Source organism: Lutra lutra, chromosome 7 (assembly GCF_902655055.1).
Source record: "Lutra lutra chromosome 7, mLutLut1.2, whole genome shotgun sequence".
Taxonomy (NCBI): Eukaryota; Metazoa; Chordata; class Mammalia; order Carnivora; family Mustelidae; genus Lutra; species Lutra lutra.
In genome coordinates this window covers 82,358,814-82,379,527 of record NC_062284.1, presented here as the reverse complement: position 1 = coordinate 82,379,527, position 20,714 = coordinate 82,358,814, and the positions used below count along the sequence as shown (strand labels likewise).

The 20,714-nt window shown below is 40.0% G+C and overlaps 1 protein-coding gene and 1 long non-coding RNA gene across 3 annotated transcripts in view; one reads left to right on the top strand and one right to left on the bottom strand.

Moving 5' to 3' along the window:
- The window catches only part of AKAP6 (A-kinase anchoring protein 6), a 542,654-nt gene that overhangs the window by 201,867 nt on the left and 320,073 nt on the right, over nt 1–20,714 (bottom strand). For both annotated transcript variants that reach the window (XM_047736848.1, XM_047736849.1), the window contains 2 exons: nt 17,253–17,349; nt 15,947–16,113 (listed from right to left, as the gene is read on the bottom strand). In XM_047736848.1, coding sequence (XP_047592804.1) covers nt 15,947–16,113; nt 17,253–17,349 — 264 coding nt within the window. The remainder of the gene's footprint in view (nt 1–15,946; nt 16,114–17,252; nt 17,350–20,714) is intronic.
- On the top strand, nt 3,291–11,926 carry LOC125104295 (uncharacterized). Its single transcript, XR_007128636.1, has 3 exons — nt 3,291–3,530; nt 8,782–8,951; nt 11,531–11,926. It is a non-coding gene; the product is annotated as an uncharacterized LOC125104295 (long non-coding RNA).

The window sequence follows — 20,714 nt, the reverse complement described above, 5'->3', positions numbered from 1 at the left end:
CAGAAATATTTATTTATTTATTTATTTATTTATTTATTTATTTGAGAGAGAGAGAGAGTGAGAGAGAGCATGAAAGGGGAGAAGGTCAGAGGGAGAAGCAGACTCCCCTTGGAGCTGGGAGCCTGATGTGGGACTCGATCCCAGGACTCAAGATCATGACCTGAGCCGAAGGCAGTTGCCAAACCAACTGAGCCACCCAGGTACCCTAAACAGAAATATTTAAAGAACTAACAGAAATAAATAACCTAAAGAATCCTCACAATATAAGGATTTTGATTTCTGTTGTAAATTTTTTATTAGGAACCAGCATTTTTTGAGAGTAGTCTTTGAGGGACATGTGCTGAGCACCACACTGTTTAGAACAATGAACAAGAAATAGTCCCCCCCCTTAGAGCATATACCTTGAGGAATATCTTTTACTTTCTTTTTTTCTTTTTATGATTTTATTTATTTATTTATTTGCACAAGCAGAGGAAGGGGCAGGCAGGGGGGAAGCAGACTTCCTGCAGAGCAGGGAGAGCGATGGAGGACTCGATCCTGGGACCCTGGGATCACGACCTGGGCCAAACGTAGATGCTTAACTGACTGAGCCACCCAGGTGCCCAAGGATTATCTTTAACACAAGATTCAAAGACAGAATGTGCAAAGTGCCACAACTGAGGTAGAAGTGGTATAGGTACATTCAGGAAACTGACAGTCACTCTGATTCAAATGGGTCCTTGGTGGGAATGAAAAGGACAGAATAGGTGCAGATGGGCAAAGATCTGAGGAGCAGAATGAGAAGAGCAGAGAGAAAAGACATGTGGCTGCACCAAATGAAAACAAAGGAGACTCAAAGGAACAAAGTTAGGAAGGAGGGAATTTGATAGGTAGGCCACGGAAAACCACCGAAGCATTCTAATTGGAAAAATTACAGTGCAAATGGAAAAGAAGCAAGAGAGACAGCCACAAGGTCAACTGGGAATCTAGTTTTAGAACTGTGTCCTGTGTGAACTCTGACTTCTGCAGAGGTCAGGGCAGGGAGGGCTAGAGAAGACTCAGATTGCAAAAAGCAGAGTGAAAAGCCTTTGGGTTCTGAGTCAATTAAGAAATTCCACTTTGGGGGCACCTGGGTGGCTCAGTGGGTTAAGGCCTCTGCCTTCGGCTCAGGTCATGATCCCAGGGTCCTGGGATCGAGCCCCGCATCGGGCTCTCTGCTCGGCGGGGAGCCTGCTTCCACCTCTCTCTCTGCCTGCTTCTCTGTCTACTTGTGATCTCTCTCTGTCAAATAAATAAATAAAATCTTTAAAAAAAAAAAAAAGAAAAGAAATTCCACTTTGGTTTTCTCTGTGTGTGTGTGTGTGTGTTAAAAGCATCTTTTATTTTATTTTAATTTTATATTTTGCGTTGTTTTATATGTTGGGGTTATGAGTAAGATTTAGTTTGAAATAAAAAAAATTGGCTAATACTTTTTTAATGAAAGCCACCAATCAAGATCACATGTTTTACTTACAGACGGAACCTGAGACTCAGAAACTGACTTGGTAACCAAGAGGTCATGAGTGAACACTGATGAGGATAGTTTCACTAAGAGTACCTGTGGCCAAAGACACCAGTGTAGCAATGAGTTAAGAAGAAAAAGAGATGATAGTTCAGCAGTGAGGAAAAAAAGAAGTAAAAGTACTTTGAACAGTAACAGGTAGAGAAAAAGGCAACGTGTAGAATACTCAGAAGCTGGTAAAACTTCATTAAAACAGTGAATTTGTTGCTTAAGATTTGTGTGTCCCCAGGAACAGAAAATTCCAATTCTGCTAACAGAAGAAGCCTAAACAAAGAAGGAAATTGTCAAAAATGCTGAAAGTAGGATGGCTCTAGGGTTAGTTAATTCAGCTATTCAATAATATTAAAAAAAAAAATCCATCTTTCTCCTCTGTCATCTTCAGCATATCAGCCTTGACGTCAACCTAGTTCTATTCATGATTAGACAAAACGGCTACAGCAGCTCAGCTTCATGTCCTTGTGGAAGTATCCAGAGTTTGAAAGGGAATCCTTTCCTTTATTTGTCTCTTTCTACAAGAAATTTAAACAAACAAACGAACAAACAAACAAAAACTTTTCCAAAAGCCCTGCAGAGACTTTTCTTCATATCTCACTGGTCAGAAGGCATCAGTTGGTAGTGCCTAAACCAATCAGTAACTTGGAAGGGGAGCCCTCTTGGTTGTCTGACAGAATGCAAGTCACTGCCTGGGCTCGGGGATACGGTCCATTTCCCTGAACCACACAGTACAGGAGGAGGGGGTGGGCAATGGCTGTTGCTTAGGCAGCCCACCCGCCTGCAAATGAAGCCTAATAAGCATTGTTTGATACTGCTATTGATGATTTTGTCAATAGTGCCTCATCCCCAACCCATTTCCCTCCTAGGAGAAATGTGCCTATACTTCCCAATATCCAATTTTATCACTTACGGGAAGAAAGAGAACTATTGATTGCCTAGGAAAAGTATGCACAACAAGAGTTTCTATTTTAAGGCATTCATTGAAAGAAGTTACTATGAGACAACATCTGCTTAAAATGCAGGATTTCCAAAGAGATCCTATCTTCAAACTCTGTTACCCGATTCCTCTTTTGTATATTAGCCAAAAGAGAAGAGTCATTAAGCTTTTTGTGTACAACTGACACTAAAAAGAATCTGCAGATAACGATAGAAGATGCTATTTGTCAAAGGTCTGGAGCAGAAATACAGCTGAAAACAATGATACAATTGGAGAAAACACAAAAGTAATTACAAAGGAAGAAAACCAGAGCATCAATTTTACCTTTATGATACCTTTGTTCACATCTCTGTCCTCTTTGTCCTAGGTTACACCATTAATAACTCTTAGCCTTCAACCAAAAAAGGGGGGGGGGGGAATTTGCAATTACTGATTAATAGTAATAGTTACTGAAGTTAGTTACAAAGTTCTCACCAATCACAGAATGAGATGGTTTTATTTAGCTCTAAAACACAATGGAAGGTAATAGTAACACTACTTAAGGATAATTTTAAAAAATACATTTTGTTTTCCATTAAATCATATTACTCTAATTTACTTGAGAGGAAAAAACATCATGACATGAGAACTTCATTAATGATAATGGTAGTGGGCCCAGAAAGTCGCCATTTTATAAATAAATATGTAACTCTTATAAAAGTTTGTGAAGTGGAGAAACAGCCAAAAGGGGGGGAGTGATTGTAAAGCACTGGTGAAGTGTACAACGGGTCAGGTTCTAGAATGTCCACAGTCTTGAATAATGGGAAAAATTCCAACACATTAAGTGGTTGGTATCCTATGATAGTCGAGATCACGGATACTACTGAGCCTCCTTAGCAGTGGAATCATGAATTTACACCATGTGGTTATTCGCTTACTTTCAGCTAGGAAAGCAAGAAACGCTTTGGGCATGAGGGTCTGAAAAAGAAAAAAGAGCTGAGACAAAGAGGAGTTTTTCAAAATTCCTCATAATTCAAAATGCATAGCCCTCAAATTAGGGATGAACTTTAGAAGGTTCAAGTAAGTACTGACGTTCATATATATTAATTTCTTTCTTAGTTCCACAACTGGACCAACAATTCCCATCAGAAATTATTTAACTGGTTTGAGCCAGATGGAACTATCCAGTGAAATTCAGTATTTCCCCCATCTATCTAATGAAAGCCAGAAGAGGCATCAAATGAATGACAGCAGGAAAATAAATTTGACCAAGCTGGTTTGGAAAAATGCATGACTGTGTGTTTTATGGAGACTGTTCCAGAGAAGTGATCCAGGTCATTTTACAGAGCAGAGCTCCTCAACCCTATATTTCCTCCAAAGGTCCAGAAGAGTATAAACTATATTATGTTAGCTAAACCTCATTCATCATTTACTAGAAGCATGTGTATGTACATAGATTATAGTGCACCAAATATAATATGTCAGAGATTAGACTTTGTTAGCGATTCAAATAGTGGTATGATCCAGTTCTGCCCTTTCAGTTCATGTCAATTTAGAGACCTTTACCTTCTCAGGTTCAATCTCACCTAATCTTGTTAGAGAGCTTTAGAGCAAAGACTAACAAATTTCATCAACCAGTGTGCTGGTCAGCTGGTTAAGTTACATTAGACACTTCGGGTCCTTTTCAAAGAAGCAGCTCAGGGTATATTCTCTCAGCAAGTCTGTTTAAATAGATTTTTCTTAAAAATCTAACCACCTATTAAAACAGTTAACCAGCTAGACCTGAATCAAGAAAGTACAAAAATAATAAAATCATATTATTTTCTTTCTTATGGCATAAATTACTAATTATTTTAGGAGAAATAGGTGAAATGGCTCTTTTAAAGATTGTTTTCTTCATAATGAAAAGCAAGAGGCAAAGGAAATGGGAGAGATTTGTGGAAAACAAGGGAGAAGGTGATAAGATAGAATTGAGCCATTATTTATACAGCTAAAATAAAGTATTGTGAAAGATGAAAAAATAAAGTGTAATTCTGTCCTTAGCTTTAATAAGAATATTCTATATCCACCAATTAAGAATAAAGTATATTTTTAGCCCAAATAATGTTTAAAGTGCATACAACAAAGAAATTTAGGATGCAAATGTGGCCCTGAGGAGTTTATAGTCATGGAGTGTAATCATCTTAAAAGTTAACTATAAAAGAGATAAATGGAAATTCAAGAATACAATGGAAATGGTGTCACAAGGCTGTTGTGATTAATCACTAAACGTAATAGTAAATGCAATACAGTTTAGAGGGGACAGCAATCACTTAGGACTGGAAAATTATAGGGAATCTCTATTGGGACAGTGGGATTTGAATTCCAATCTCGTTCTCCAGTCCCTCCTCACCCTAAACCCTCCCTCTAGTCAACTAATTGTCTCACTGACTAATCACACTGAATTTTCCTTCATTCTAAATCCTTCGAGTTCCTTCCCTCCTTACTCCTGCTTACCACCCAACAGTCCTTTCTCTCCTATCTCAGAAGATACACCCTCCCTTCCTGAAACTCACAGCCCTACCTGATTCACTTCTTCTCCCTCATCTAAATCATCGTGTCATTTCACCTTCTTTTTTTTTTTTAAGATTTTATTTATTTATTTGACAAACAGAGATCACAAGTAGGCAGAGAGGCAGGCAGAGAGAGAGGGGGGAAGCAGGCTCCCTGCTGAGCATAGAGCCCGAAGCAGGGCTCGATCCCAAGACCCTGGGATCATGACCTGAGCTGAAGGCAGAGGCTTTAACCCACTGAGCCACCCAGGCGCCCCAATTCTCCTTCTTTCTTGTCTTTCTTCAAATTATCTTCTTCAACTGTCCCTTTTTAACTAGTTCTATTCTTTGGCCTATAAACATGACAGTGTCACCCTTATTCCATGAAAAGTCCCTTAGACCTACATCCTTACTCTCCCCAGGCTGTCAGCATTCTGGAAGTTTCACCGTCGAGCATGTAGATTTCCACTCAACCCCCAGTTTTAATATGGCACCCTTGCTCTCAGTTACTCCAGACATTCCTCAAGGTTCTATCATATTTCTCCCTTATTCTCATATAATAGTCTTCTCGTGTCACTATCAACTTCCAAGGCTACAGCTATTATTTCTATTTTGACTGCCAAAGTTATATCCTCAGCATTGACCCCCTAGTCTAAGCTTCAGGCTTGCATTTTTGACTGAATATTGCACATAAGTACACAGATGATTTTCAGTCTTCTACTTCTAAATCATTGTGGTCAAACTTTTTTGCACTTTGGAATCACCTGTGGAGGTTACAAAAATACCTGTACCCAAGTTATATGTCCAGATATTCTTATTAATTGGATACCAAGATCATTATACTCAGCTTTCAAAACTGCTCCTTATTAAAATGTGCCAACCTCCATAAATGCTAACATGATTCTCCTAATTGCTCATGTTCAATTCCTTTGAGTCACCATTAACTCTTCCCTCAGTAGCCCCCCATTCTCCAGATACCAAATCCTAATATTTCTTCTTCTATAATATCACTTCTATTTTTTCTTTATATTATCACAGCCACTGCTTTACTTTAGCTGCCTCTAGTTATTGTACTAGATTCCTAATTCAGTCCTTCCTCTCTCATCCTACTTTTGCCATCTGTTTTCTATGGCTAAATCCAATCATTAAAAACACTCATGGCACACTAGTAAAATACAAAGTCTGCAGCTGATATTCAAAGTTCTCCATTATATATATAGCTCAAAACTTATCAGGCTTTATTGCCCGCTACATCCTCATTCCTTCCCATAAACACAATAGACACCCTATGCTTGAAAGAGCCAGACTATTCACTGTTCACCACTCTCTAGATGTTCCTCAGATATTCCCTTTTCCATACTTTTGACCATGTTAATTCCTCTGCCTGGAATGCTCTCCCTCTAATATCTTCCTACTAACAATTTATCAGAATATTAGAGGGCTTCACAAAATCCATTTTCTCTTAGGGGTGGGGGGCGCCTTCCCAGACCCCATCAGATTGAACTAATGTCCCCTCCCCCAAACTCCCTGTATCTATGTGCCTTATTATAGGACTTATCACACAGCCTGCCTTAATTTAGAATGACATATGTGCAAGTCTGTCTCCACCAATGGGCAGGGAGCAAGGAGAGGTACAGTGACTTGTCCAGAGTTATGACATCACAGTATAGTTACATATTCAATATTTATTGATTTGAGGATGGATAAGAACAGCATAGATATAGAGAATAGAACAATCCCTGGACAAAAAGAAGAAAAGAAAAGGGAAAACAAATTTGGGAGATGGTGAGTTAAGTAGAAGATTTATGAAACGGAACAGTGGCATGAATCTCCACTAAGTAGGTGGAGTCAAATGGCCTTTACCTGGTCATGTTAGGTTTTTAAAAAGAATGAGTAAGCCTGAGTATCTTATATATGTTTGGAGCCTAAGTTCTCCCATTAGTAAAGGGAAATGATTATAGGAGTTAAAATTGCTAGTACTATTGGGAAGTATGAATGAGGCCATCCCGGTAAAAGTTTTGACACAAACCTAGAGCATAGAAAGCCCACTCTAAGTGCTAACCCCATTAACAGGGTCTGCTACACACACACACACACACACACACACACACACACACGCACAATGGCTATACAATAACATTCAAGATGTCAAAAGAAAGATTTATCTGACTTTGATTTCCAGGGTAGAAAAGGGACAGACAGAGACAGACGAGCATAAACGTCCAAGCAACAGACGTGTGCAGTTAGCTTCTACTATATTTCACGGGACACATACTTCCTTATCTTTCTCCTTCTTTTCTTTTTCTTCCCCCCCCCCCCCCCGCCCTCCCCCCATCTCTTCTCTTTTGTCCTGGTCTCTTGCTTTAGGCTTTCCTTTTTCCCTCTCCCATTACTCATGCAGCAAGATCTAGGGCCTGGCTTCGCCCTGCAGGGGGCAATACTGAACATGTGTTGGCCTCTGCAGCCCAACTACCCAGAAAAGACGGAAGCCACCGCCCCAACCCCGTGCAAGAATGGCTTGGAAGCTGCGGTGAGATGGCTCCCCAGGCTCCAGCCCAGCAGGACCTCCAATCTAGTTAATGTTTCCTGAGAAACATTAACCCTCATTTAGGCGCAGTGGGAGGTGAGACTGGGAATGTTCTGTGAGTCCGGGTGGCAAAGAGCACTGTGTTCCTTACACTGAGAAAAACTCTCCCTCTCTGTTAGCATCGGCACCACATGGAACTGTACGCTCCAGTTGATTTCCAAGGAGAGGGAAAAAGCAGAAGGCGGCTCTCTCAGTGCTTTCTGACCTCGCTAGATGGGAGAGATACTCTGGCTGTGAGAACAATTAAGCAAACGTTTGGAGGATTCTGGGTGTGGAGGGCAGGTGTGTGTACATTTGAAAGCTGCGGTTTTAGAAGAAGTCCTAGATGACTCAATAAACATGAGAGCTGAGCAGGGTAATCCCGTTAGCAGGGCTCTCCTCAGCTCAGACGGGTCCCCTGACAGAAACAACACCTTCCGGGAAAAAGGGTAAATCACACACTGAGGTAATTGTTTCACACCTTCAAAGAATTTACTTATTAATTTCAAAGTGTTTTTGGAAGCAATTCTGTATCTTGCCTTCCATTTTGTGCTTAAATACTTGGTTGTTTTTTTTTTTTTTTAATGTTGACCTCCAAGTCCCTCTTAATGTATTTATTATATATTATCTTTAAAATACATCAGGCTGAGTTACGAAATGTGAATTCTGCCAGTAAAAGAGGGCTGCTTTCCATTGAATGTAACTTTGTATATAACATCATGCATCTTTGCAACTCTAGGTATCATAGATTCTGAGATTAGGCACTCTTTGACTAAATAGGGAAAGAAAAAAACAGACTACCTCCTCATATCAATGACATTTCTCTGTGTTGATTAGAGACACCAAAGAATTTCACTCCCGATTTTTGCTGAGCCAAACACTTAGGTCTTGAGGCCACCACCAGCAATGGAAATACAGTGTGAAAAATTAAGATAAGCTCTGGTGTTACATGTCATATACACCATGATAGGGATGCCCGTTAGCTGTCATTTGACCTGCTGTATATTTTTATCTTCTCAAATAATTTTCAGTCACCTCATTAGAGTGGCAGACCATTTAAAAAAATTCCTCATCTTGGATCCACCCATATATCTGATAATATGCAAATTTAAGTGCCTCAAGGAGATTAGAGGAACTATCTCTTATTCGATTCTATCATAAATTTAGTACCTACAACAGATCTTCAAAGAAGTAGCTCACTTTTGTTTCTGTCTTTTCAAAAACACTTTTGAAGAAAAGTTGCCCTTCTGATAACAAAAAAAGCACTACTGAAGAATCCACTGCAGAAGAAAGGGCGCTCCCTAGGTACTGCATATCAGGACTGTGTTTATATAGTTCAGCAGAAAAGGAACTGGAGCAGATACTGGCTTTTAGGAAGAATTCCACATAAAAGAGGGGGAATTGGTAATGCATTTACTACTCATTTGCTTGCATCAAGAACCACATTCCATTTCAATCTGCCAACATCCTAATTAAGATGATCTGAATCTTGGGTGATCTATTATTCTAGATCTGAGATAGCCCAATTTACATTAGACAAGATGTTACACTGTGTGCTTACACTGAGATGATAAGACCACTGAGCATGTCTTCCCTCCTGTCTGGCCCAGTGCTGGGCAGAGCATTCTGTCAGCACTCAATAAATAATGGCCAGGCCTTTCCCTATTGTCTTTCTCTCTACCACTTTAGGCACAATTTCATCTTACTATATCATTTCTGGTTCCTTTTCACACATAGAGCTGTGCTCCTTTCTGCATGAGGAAGATAGGAAAGTATCTCAAGAAATTCTCTATGAATGTGTCCATCCATGTTTATGGGACTAGCAACACCTAAATGCAATTCCCATTCATTACTTCTATGTCGTTTCTGAAGACCTTAAAGAATATGTTGCCTACATAAGCTTTTGAGCCAGAAAAGGAAAGATACTTTGGAAGCATCAGGATCAAATTCCTTTCCAGGATAATAATATCCAGCTACAATATTACCCAAGAGGCACTATAGAACACAGAGAAAATAGCATACAAAGAAAGGTACTCTCCAAATCAGCTTCTTTCTCCCGACTTCGGCTAAGGAAAGTTACCCATAATTAATTTTATTTAAGATTTTATTTATTTGAGGGGCACCTGGGTGGATCAGTGGGTTAAGCCTCTGCCTTCAGCTCAGGTCATGATCCCAGGGTCCTGGGATCGAGCCCCACATCGGGCTCCCTGCTGAGCCCCTCTCTCTGCCTGCCCCCCTCTCTCTGCCTGCCTCTCGGCCTACTTGTGATTTCTGTCTGTCAAATAATAAATTAAAAAAATCTTTAAAAAAAAAGATTTTATTTATTTGAGAGAGAGAGAGAGCACAAGGAGGGGGGTACGGTGGAGGGAGCAGCAGAGGGAGAGGGAGAAGCAGGCTCCCCACTGAGCAGAGAGCCTGATGTGGGCTCATGACCCAAGCCCAAGGCAGATGCTTAACCAATTAAGCCACCCCCAGACACCCCCAAAAAGTTACCTATAATTTATTAACATAATACTAGGTTAATACTAAGTTGTCTGATAAACACACAAAAAATGTGTTAATATTGGACTTGCCCTCCCTAGACATCTGAATAAAGTCCAGGTTGTCTGCGACATAACCAAGTCAGAGGCCACGTGTATGTCTCTTCTTAGCTACTATCTAAAACTGTCATTTGTAGGGCTGAGCAAACATATTTAAGAAATGTTCTTAAGCTTGCTCTAAGTGCTATTGTTGAACAGATAACACTGATGACCTTCACAGTCTTATATCCATTTCCAAAGGGATGACAATCTAAGATGTCAATCTAAGAACCTCAAAGAAGGCAGATAAATAAGCACAAGTCTGGGGTTCAAAGCACCTCACCCTCTATCTCCTTTTACTAAGGAAATGAAGATGTTTGATGGAACCCAGGGTAGGTCACCCTTCTGGTAGCTGTAAAGTTTTCTGAATTTGCAATAAAATCTTCAAATATTCTTTGCACTGGAAACTTTTCTTCTTCTATTTTTTTAAAGATTTATTTATTTGACAGAGAGAGAGAACAAGCTTTAGGGTTGGGGGTGGGTAGGGAGTGAATCTCAAACAGATTCCCTGCTGAGCATGGAATAGACACAGGGCTCGGTCTGAGGAGGCTGAAAGCACAACCCCAGTGGAAATCAGGAGTCGGATTCTTAACCGACTGAGCCACCCAGGTGCCCCTTGAAACTCATCTGTTTCTTTAAAGAGGACAAAGGAACCACTGTCTGATTACAGTGATGCAAAGTTTGAGCCGTTGTGTTAGGGACATCCTGGCCTTGATTCTAAGACAACTATAATGACGGCTGAAGAGGTGACAAGTAAAGAAACAGAGAATAAGAACATCTTAAAGGAGGCAATGTGCAAAGTTTAAGAATGCTTTCTTGCTTTCAGGATTTTGGGGTTTTGCCTGGAAAGGTAAAAAAAAAAAAAAAAAAAAAAAAAGAATACAGCCTTTCTTAGGTGTTGGGTGTTCAGTGTTTTGAAATCCCTCCAGCTACACACCATTCAAAAATTTAACACACTGAAAGCCTAGTTTTAGCTGATAAACTTTAACCAATCTATCTTAAAATAAAATACATAATTACAAGCATATTTTCAATTCTTGGAAGTGAGTGCTAAAGCTCTATTTCTAGAACTGGTGAATTCTGTTCTCTATTTCCATGTATAAAAGATCGCACAGTCCTGGGAAAACACTTTTTTTTAAAAAATGAAATACAACAAATAAGGTGCGCTGCTGAGTCCTGGGGGAGAAGTTTCCCAGAGTCTTTGAATTTCCTCCTATCCTCCTTCTTTACAAGATTTCTAAGACCAAGTCCTTTTCTGCAGTCTCTCAAACAAGGTAAAAGAGAAAAATACCCCCTAGATATATTCTTTAGATTTTTCTATTATGCTTCTCAAGTTCCCAGTAGCTTCTGAAGTAAACTTAAGATGAATTCTGGAGTTATTTTTTTATTATGTTTTAATTTCAGTTCTCTTTTAGGTCTAAGATGAAATAGATGATCATAACTGCTCTGCTTGGAGATGCATTTCATGGCACAATGTATACGTGACCTATACAAGGTCACGTCATGGGAAGAGAACGGACATGAGAGATAAGTAGAATCCAAGCTTTTAGTCTTGGACAACTTCAGGGTAACCTATTTAGGCTTGCTTTATTTCATGCAATACGGCAAGAAAAGTTTCTTTTTAAACAGTAAGTACGTCGTAGATATAAAGTCTGTATAGGGCTCTCTCAGTGGTTTGAACAATGTCAATTACAAATATATGAAGAATTACTGCCCAAATCACTGATCATTAAGGGTTATTTTATTTTATTATTTTATTTTTTGGTCACATTTTGAGCCTTGGTACAGTGGCAAGCCAGCCTACTTCTCATCCACAATAAGATCCCATGTTCCAGCCACACTACACGTTTCACACCTTGAGGTCTCTGCACATGTTTCACGCTGACAAAAATCCTTTCCACCCCTCATTTAAAACATCAACTCCCCTGTAAATCTTCCCTTTTCATTATCTTCATGCTGGCAAAAATCCTTCCCACCCCTCATTTAAAACATCAACTCCCCTGTAAATCTTTCTTTTGAGACCCCCAAACAGGGTTCATTATTTCCTTCCCTGTGTACTCAGAGTGCTGCATACCTATCTAATGTAGAGTATCTATCAGATTCTATTATAATTATTGGTTTACTGTCTCCACCACCAGAAATGAAAACTTGTCCATTTACCCTTATCTAGGATTTCCCACATGCCAGGCACTGTTGTGAGCACTGTAGATACATCAGCTCTTTAATCTGTACTGCAGCCCATTTGAGGGGGTTATTATCAGGGCCTCCATTTTACAAATGAGGAAGCTGAGACACAGAGAAGTGACGTTGTTCTCCCAAGGACACCCAGCTAGCGAGTGCCCTGAGTGGAACTCAGGTAGTCTGACATCAGCCAGAGTCTGGGCCTCCCCTGATACTCTCTGTGTTTGCCCCACAGAGGAAAGCAGGCAGGTCATGGATATTAAACAAATAGAAAGAATAATCATACTGATTTCTCCATAGTTTCCTAGGCTTAAATTAGAAATATATTACCTTTGTCTTAAATGGATTTCACCTTCACCCTTGACTATGGAGGAGTTCATTTGTCCAGAGAAAATTCAGCCCAGACTGGGGAGAGAAAGCTAGTTGAGAGGTAGAAGGCCTAGGGTTTTGCTGGCTCTGCCAGGTCAGAGTCAAACTCTCTGTACCTGCCACAGCTTCCACGGCTGCCAAAGCCTATAGAAACCTCTCCAGGAGCTGTTTGTAGTGGTACGACTCTGCACACATGTGACACAGAAGGCTTGACACAGAGATAGTATTCACGAAGAATACTTAGGTTAGTCTCTGTAAACTGATGGGACTCTGAGCAGGAAGACACTGGGACTTTGGGATGATTCAAACAGAGAGGTTTTTGTCATTGTTTCTTTAGAAGTGAGGCACCCAAATCATTAAGAACCAGATGTATTTATCCTTCCTCCTGAACTAATTTAAATTTATATCTCAAGTCCCCACAGGTGACTGTCACCCATTTTACCATTTAAATCACTTCTTAATTCTTGTATTTTATATATATTCTGTATTTTTCTGATTAAAATTTTTACTCATGGCAGAGATTTGGAAAATTCAGAGGTATCTAAAAATATCTAATTGCATATTAGAGGACTTTACCAATGTTTTAAAATTCTCTTCTTCTAGAATACTATTTTAAATGGCTGTATAACCTTTCATTAGGATAAGATGAAGCATGATTTAATTAGCCTGTCCCTGTTTTAAACATTTGGTTGATATCAATTGTTTGCTGTTACAAGACTTTCTTTCATGCTCTGTGGAGATCCCGGTTGTTGAGAATCCTGTAGCCCCCACAGGAAAAGGGCCTCTTAGAGCCTATACAACAGTGCTTCTCTGGGAGCTTGTGCAATGCAGATTCTGGGTCCCCAGCAAGGAGGTTCTGACCTCTCAAAGCTGGGCTAGAGCAGGTGCTCCTCTCTTTGAGAAATGCTAACACTGCCTCTCCTTGGAGAATACTTTCTCTTCATCCGGTTACTTCTTTACTCCCTTCTCAATATACAACCCCCAAAATGAGCTGATTTCAAAGTATCAAACTCAAATTGGTTCTGGTGAAGACAGCTACTCATTTTTACCCCCAGTCTTTTATTAATCTAGGTGACTGCCCCATCACTGCAGTTCCTCTTTGGCACCTCCTCAGCCTTTAACCTGACTCCACCCACCCATGGTCCACACCACAGCCAGGAACAGCTTTTTATGCAGCCAATCAATGATGTCATTTCCCTCCTCACTACAAAACCCTCCCTTTGTGACCATAGGCCACCCAGCTTCCTTCAGACCCTCCTCTTTCTCTATCTCTCCAACTGCACTGTCCTGCTCATGGAATGCCTCCTCAGAGAAGCCCTCCTTGACGTCCTGATCTAAATCACTTCTCCCAGCACAAGCTCTGGCTGCTCCCTTTTCTTTCACAGCACATCACCATTTATAAAGCTCCATGAGGCAGGTCCTGAGACTTAATTGTTCATCACCAGCATATCTGGCCCTGAGCAGGGCCAGTGAGAGGCAGTCTTCTAGGTCACGATCCACACAGGCTCTGGGGCCAAAGGGCTAAATTCAAATGTGAGTTCTGCTACTTAGGACCTGTGTGACCGTTGGCAAGTTACTTAACTTCTCTGTGCCTCCTTTTTCTCCACTGAGGATAACATGGGACTACCAGAGAGGTTTGTTGTGAGAATTAAACGAAAGAATCCACAGAAGTGCTGAGAATCACAACTGGCATGTAGAATGTATCCAATACAGGATAGCTTTTTAAAAGGAAGCAATTAGTATGCTTTGATAAATAAATAGAACACAACAGACTTTCGAGTTGCATCTTTTCTCATCATCACTGCCCTGCAACCCCAGCCAAAGCATTCTTAGCCCCCACAACGTCTCCCTGCAGCCTGCTCCTAGAGAGGGCTCTACTTCTGCCCTGAGAAATCTGTTGAATACATTCTCCCTTCCACATTATTAGTTCCAGCTTTGATCCTTTCATCACGTCACTTTCTAGAATGTGTGCTCATGTGCCAAGCCCCGGCTCTTCCTTCCTCCGAGTATTTCCTGAAATGTGACCTCCTCCGAGGAGCCTTCTTTAAGTGGAACTGAGCTCATCGTTCCATTCTCTGTTTCCAACAAATAAGTTAAAGGTTGTTGTTCGAGGTTCCAAAGCTATAAATCTTCCGAGGTTTTCCCTGGCTACGTGGTCTCATCATTGCAGGATGGGTGGGGTTTCTCCTGAAGAATGTGAGTCTAAGAAGGTAAAGGGTTTGTTTAACTTGCTCTGTATACATTTAGCACAATGCCAATCCACATGGATGCTGAATAAATGTGACTTGATGATGGTTTAATTACTTTGTCCATGCCAGGAATAGAAACCCTGAACTCTTAAATCTGTTTCCCCCCACGTTGCAATATGTTTCAACGCTGAGTCTATTATGAGACTGGTTTTCTGCATGGACTTTCACAAAAAGGATAAATACAAAAGAGAGATTACATGAAAATATCAAATTAATAAAATTATTTTCCACATCCCGAGTCCAAAGATACCTTTGGAACAGCAGTGCATTGTATTAAAAGGTGCCTCGTTTAAAGTTTAATTGCATATGCTTTATGGGTTATTTTATAAATCTAAAATAGATAACCAAAACATGTCAATACTCGTTTTTAAAGTACTTGTTGTATTCGGTGCATGCACCATTATGGAGAACTTACACTCAGAGCAAAAAGATTTGTAGCAAAGCATATGACCTTCTTCCCACTACAATGACCATCCCCTAATTAGGCAATGCATCTGATAGTCATTAACAGGAATGAGATAATGAATCACTTTCTCTCTTCTTTGTTAATTTGCTGTAACCAAGCAGCTAATGGATGTCAGAGCTGAGTGATTGCACTGATTATAGTGATTTATAGTTGCAACAAAACAATTTAAAACCATTCTGATTATTCATGTTAAAGATGCTTTATGTTTTGTTTACTAAATGTTTTATGTCCCCCTTTCTCCTACCCCTAAAGTATTGTCCCCCTCCTACTCCGCCACTTTTGACAAAAACTCCTCTTCCTGGAAAACTTGAAAGTTGTAGGCTTTTTTTTTTATTGTTTTAAACTAAGCCATTTCATTTTGTTTATCTTTTGTCTCTGTATATCTACATATCCAAGTAGATATAGAGACAGATAGATAGATGGATGGATATAGAAATAGACAAAGTTTACCCAGTAGAAACAAAAAGCCTTCGGGGTGGAGAGAAAACTTCAGTGGTGCCTAGTTCAAAAGAAGGCAGAAATGAGAGGAAATCAGGCAAACTTCAAGCCACTTACCTTGGGGCTTCCAGTCCCTTCCTTGCCCTCCACAGACACATCAGTAGCCAGAATCTCAGCTTTGATGGTATCCAGAGCCCTGAGAATCCAGCTGTGTTGTCGTTTGATTTGCCTCTGCAGCTCCTTCCACTGGCTTGCAATCATCCGCAGCATGTCCTTCAGCCCTTCTCCAAAAGGAGGGGAAAGCACAAGTTACAGGCTCAACTGCATTTTTTACCCAGGATTGTCTTTTAGCCAGTAAATTAGATGAATATTTCAAACAGTAAGCCTAATTTTAAACAACCATTATCATCACCTGCCATATAAGCATTTGTCCCCCAGGAGAGGGGCTGGGGGATTTTGCCTTCACAGAAGGCATAAGGACACAAAAACAGGATCACCACAGAGATGCTTGGGTGGGAATCGACTTAGCTTCTGTGCATTGACTTAAGAAAATGCATGTTGAACAAAAATGACCAAGTATAAAAATTACTGACACCAAAGCTTCACTTTCCAAAGAGAAGGCCCTGTGTGTATCCGTGTGGAGACTTCACAGTGATCAGAAAGATGCACAGAAATAGGCGAAGTGAACTCGATGAGGAATACGGTAAATGGGCCAGAATTAAGACAGCAGTCCTTTCCCTTAGCATGTCCGATTAATGCTGCTCTTTCCTTATTTAGCTGTGGTAAGCTCAAAGCAAGAGCCAGATTATAATTCACCCTGTCTTACGGTCTTTTGCTACCAGGATAAGTATAACCAAATGACAAAATTATTTTTTATTTATAATCCGTTCCTCATAAATACATTAATACTGGGCAAGAGTTGGTTTAAGGCCAAAACTCTGCTAATACAATGACCAGCAAAAAAACATGCAAAATGTTCACGTGTGAGAACTGGCAGGGGAATAATCGGATGTATCTCGTCCGCCTGCCTTATATCGGTAATGATATCTATAAGTACCCTAATGCATATGCATTATAACTATTTGCACAATTCTCATTCATTATCTTAATGTTATTTCCAGGGCACCTACATCAAAAAGCATGTCAACGTGAAGTTTTCAGGAATGTGATTTCAACTGAAACTCGGGCGAATAGCAAGCCCAAAATAAAATGAACAGACCATTTGGAGGCAGTATTTCATCGTATAAGTATCACAGCATTGTATGCAGTATATGAAACATTTATAAATCTTGAAGGTCAATCTGATAATGTAAATATTAATAATACATAAGGAAGTGAATATATGCAGTAATTTACAGCAATGCTTCTTCATTCTTAATAGTCTGGAGACATAAAGGCTTTGCAATATTTCAGGAGGATTTACCTGCTTTGTGAGATGCAATAAGCTCGAGAAGTTGGTGTCCTTCCTCCTCCACAGCTTCCTTGAGAGCACAGTGACTGTCTACATTCAACTTAAAACTCTGCAAGGAAAAATATGAGCATCAGGCCCTGGCAAGGCAGTTAAACATAAAACATCCATACAAAATTACTTGCTACTTTTTATCAAGAACCACACAGCCCAATTTACCCAATAGACAAACTAATTTGCTAAATACTAAAAGCTATTGGTATTTGGGATCTGGGCTCAAAATGTTTCCGTTAGATTAGCAGAGTGCATCTGTTTGGAAACAGCTGACAAATCTAGAAATTCATCAGGTTTTTATGAAAAGTCACATCCCGTAGGCTATATCAGGAGAAGCAGTGCTCTATAAAATATACAGAATTTCTACCAGCACATATGAGCTCTTTTCTTCACTTTTAAAAAATGTTAGTGATAGCACTATTTATGAAACCATAAAAAAATTGGCAGTGTAAAATATATTAGCCTTATGTGCGTATATCTAAATCCATTAATAGAGTAAGGGTTGGACTCGGCTGTTTCTCAGGTATCACACAAACCAGAGAATATCAAGGGGACCCGTACTGTACTGAGGAGTCAAATGCTTCCCAAATCTTTGATTTTTAAAAGCTTATTTCTTATAATGTGATTCTGCTTGAAAAATGAATATGTCAGGCACATCAGGGGCATTTTTCACTCATGACCATCCTCCAAAACCCAGCAAGTGCTGGTATGGCTGAATCCCAACTCAGGGCCATTGCTTTCAGGAAGCCTTCTCTGTTGCTTTACATGGAGTAATAGACTCCTTTCTCCCTGTTCTTACATGTGTTTCTACTACAGAATTTATCACCTGTATCCTGCTCTATTTCTACACTCTGCTACCAAATTATAAGCAATTTTAAAGAAATTCAAGTTTCACATTCATCTCCAACTCAGGTCGCATGGAAGATGTTCAACAGATTTGCAGAAATCATAGATATCTGTCAAATTGGATCAACAGCGCTCTCTGAAGGGGAAGGCTTCCAGTTAGGTATTTCAAGAAACATGGGTGGCTTTCCAAAGAATTCCCACCTCTGGAATGTTAGAAGGCATTCCAACCACAGCAGGTTCAGTGGAGAGGAATCCTAATAACCAATCTGTTGAGTCAATGGCTAGTCTTCAGGGTGAAAATCAATTCCTTGAGTTGACTAATTAGGACATGAATTTGAAATACTACATGCCAAATGTTGGCTTCTCCATGACAGAGCTCCACAATATACAATATATTTCGCTGTCACTGATGATTCCTTGAGCAATAGCTGTATGCAGAGCCCTAAGCTTAGTGTTAAGAATATTTAACACAAGCTTGGGGTGCCTGGGTGGCTCGGTGGGTTAAAGTCTCTGCCATCGGCTCACGTCATGATCCCAGGGTCCTGGGATTGAGCCCCGCATCAGGCTTTCTGCTCAGCGGGGAGCCTGATTCCTCCTCTCTCTCTCTCTCTCTCTCTGCCTGCCTCTGCCTACTTGTGATCTCTCTGTCAAATAAATAAATAAAATCTTTTAAAAAATTAAAAGAATATTTTAAAATTTTAAAAATAAAAAAAAAGAATATTTAACACAAGCTCATGATGATACAAACCCAGTTAGAATGTAATTTGGATGAAAGAGGTTAAACCACCCAAAACTGTAAAGTTAGGTACATTCATTCGTTCGTTTAGGAACCATGCATCATGCTTGTTCTGTACACTGAACTGATAGTGACTTAAGGGGTTTAAAACATGGCCTCTGGCATCAAAGGGCAACTAAACACGTCCCTAGGAGGACAAAGTGCAGCCCAAGTCATCGCGGATGTTCAGGAGTGACTCTGGGCTCTCTTTTTCTTAGTGGCAAAAAGGGGTCTTCTTTTTAAAGCTGAGAGGAAAAAGCAGGTTAAAAGAAACTGGATATGAAGGAGATGGGGACAGACAGATCAGAGTATGAAGTATAAAGATAAGAATTTTGACTAAAAAAAGTGTTTGACTCCAAAATGGTGAACAATTTCATCTGACTAGAGGCATAAAAAACAGGGAAGTTTTAGCCAAATACGACAGAAGAAAAACAATGGTAAGTTTTCTCACAGGCTGTTCACTCTTTCTCGTATTGTCCTTTTTCGGCTATAGGTATACGGTTGAATAAAATAAAGTATGGCAAAGTATGGGAAGCCTAATGCTTCTGGTCAACACAAACACTATGAGCTCCATGAATAATTAAATATTACTTTATAGCCAAAATATGACTGCATATACTTTTTGCCACTGTAGTAGATATCCTCAACTCTGAAGCAAGGTCATGTGCAATAAGGCTCATGTATGTTTCAGGGAGAAGGGAAAAGGAAAAGAAAAACACTTGAGATCAATGTGAGAGTGCCACAATTTAGGAAGAAACCTGTTCTTGAGATTTCCTTATAACTGTAAATTTAGCCTAGTACTCTCTCTGATTCTCTGTTTACTTACAACAGACTTGTGCTGAATGGTTAGTAATCATGAGCTTCTGAAGAGGTGCATCAGGCCTATGTCTCAGAGCAAAAGAGAACCTAAGGACCTGTGAGTAGGTTGGATAATTTGACATAATTGAAGCCAAGAGTATAGAATAGATGCAGCTGGGTCTGGTTCTGCCTCAAGATGATGTGGAAGCATTTGATTAGGAAAGTGGAAGAGATGAGGTATTCATTATTAGGAAAAAGATAAGCTGATAAGCTTGATGCTGTAGAGAAGACCCATTTAATATATCTATTACCCAAATGGTACAATATTGCTTGATTTTCAGGTGCACCCATTAAACACTAATAATATCAACTAAGGAATTCATAATGGACTGCCGAGAAGGCAGCCATACGGCCACATTAGCAAAACTGTCAATGAAATTTCTGGCCACTAAAGCACTAAGCACTCCCCATTCTGTCCCCACCTCTTCCTGAGGGAAGAAGCTTAGATGGAAGGATTTGCTTCTTTTCCTCTTTCATTTTCTTTTTCCTTGAACCTGATACTTGAACACATTTCCATTCTTGCGCTCCTAACACATTCCCTCAGCAATGCCGGGTATCCCTCTGCAACATCCACAGCATTCCCTGAAAATGCAGGGCATTCTCTGAAGATTTAATTTGTGGCAACATTATCATAGGTGGGTGCCACGTTCTTGTGTCAATGATTATGTGACACTCCTTAAATATGAGTAATCTGGGTTCTAGGAAACTCCAGATCTTTTTTAGTGTCTTTAAAGCAGCATATAATTGAACACCTAGAAGAGAACAACTAAGGAAATGGAAAATACAGTGACTGAGACAAAGGATTGGATTATCAAAGAGATGATACATCAGAGGCTGATGAATGGGTATATCCACACCTGCAACCTCTAGCTTCACCACCTTAGATAGATCTGGGTGCACTACAACTTGGCAGGATCGGAATTTATACTGATTCTACTTTGACC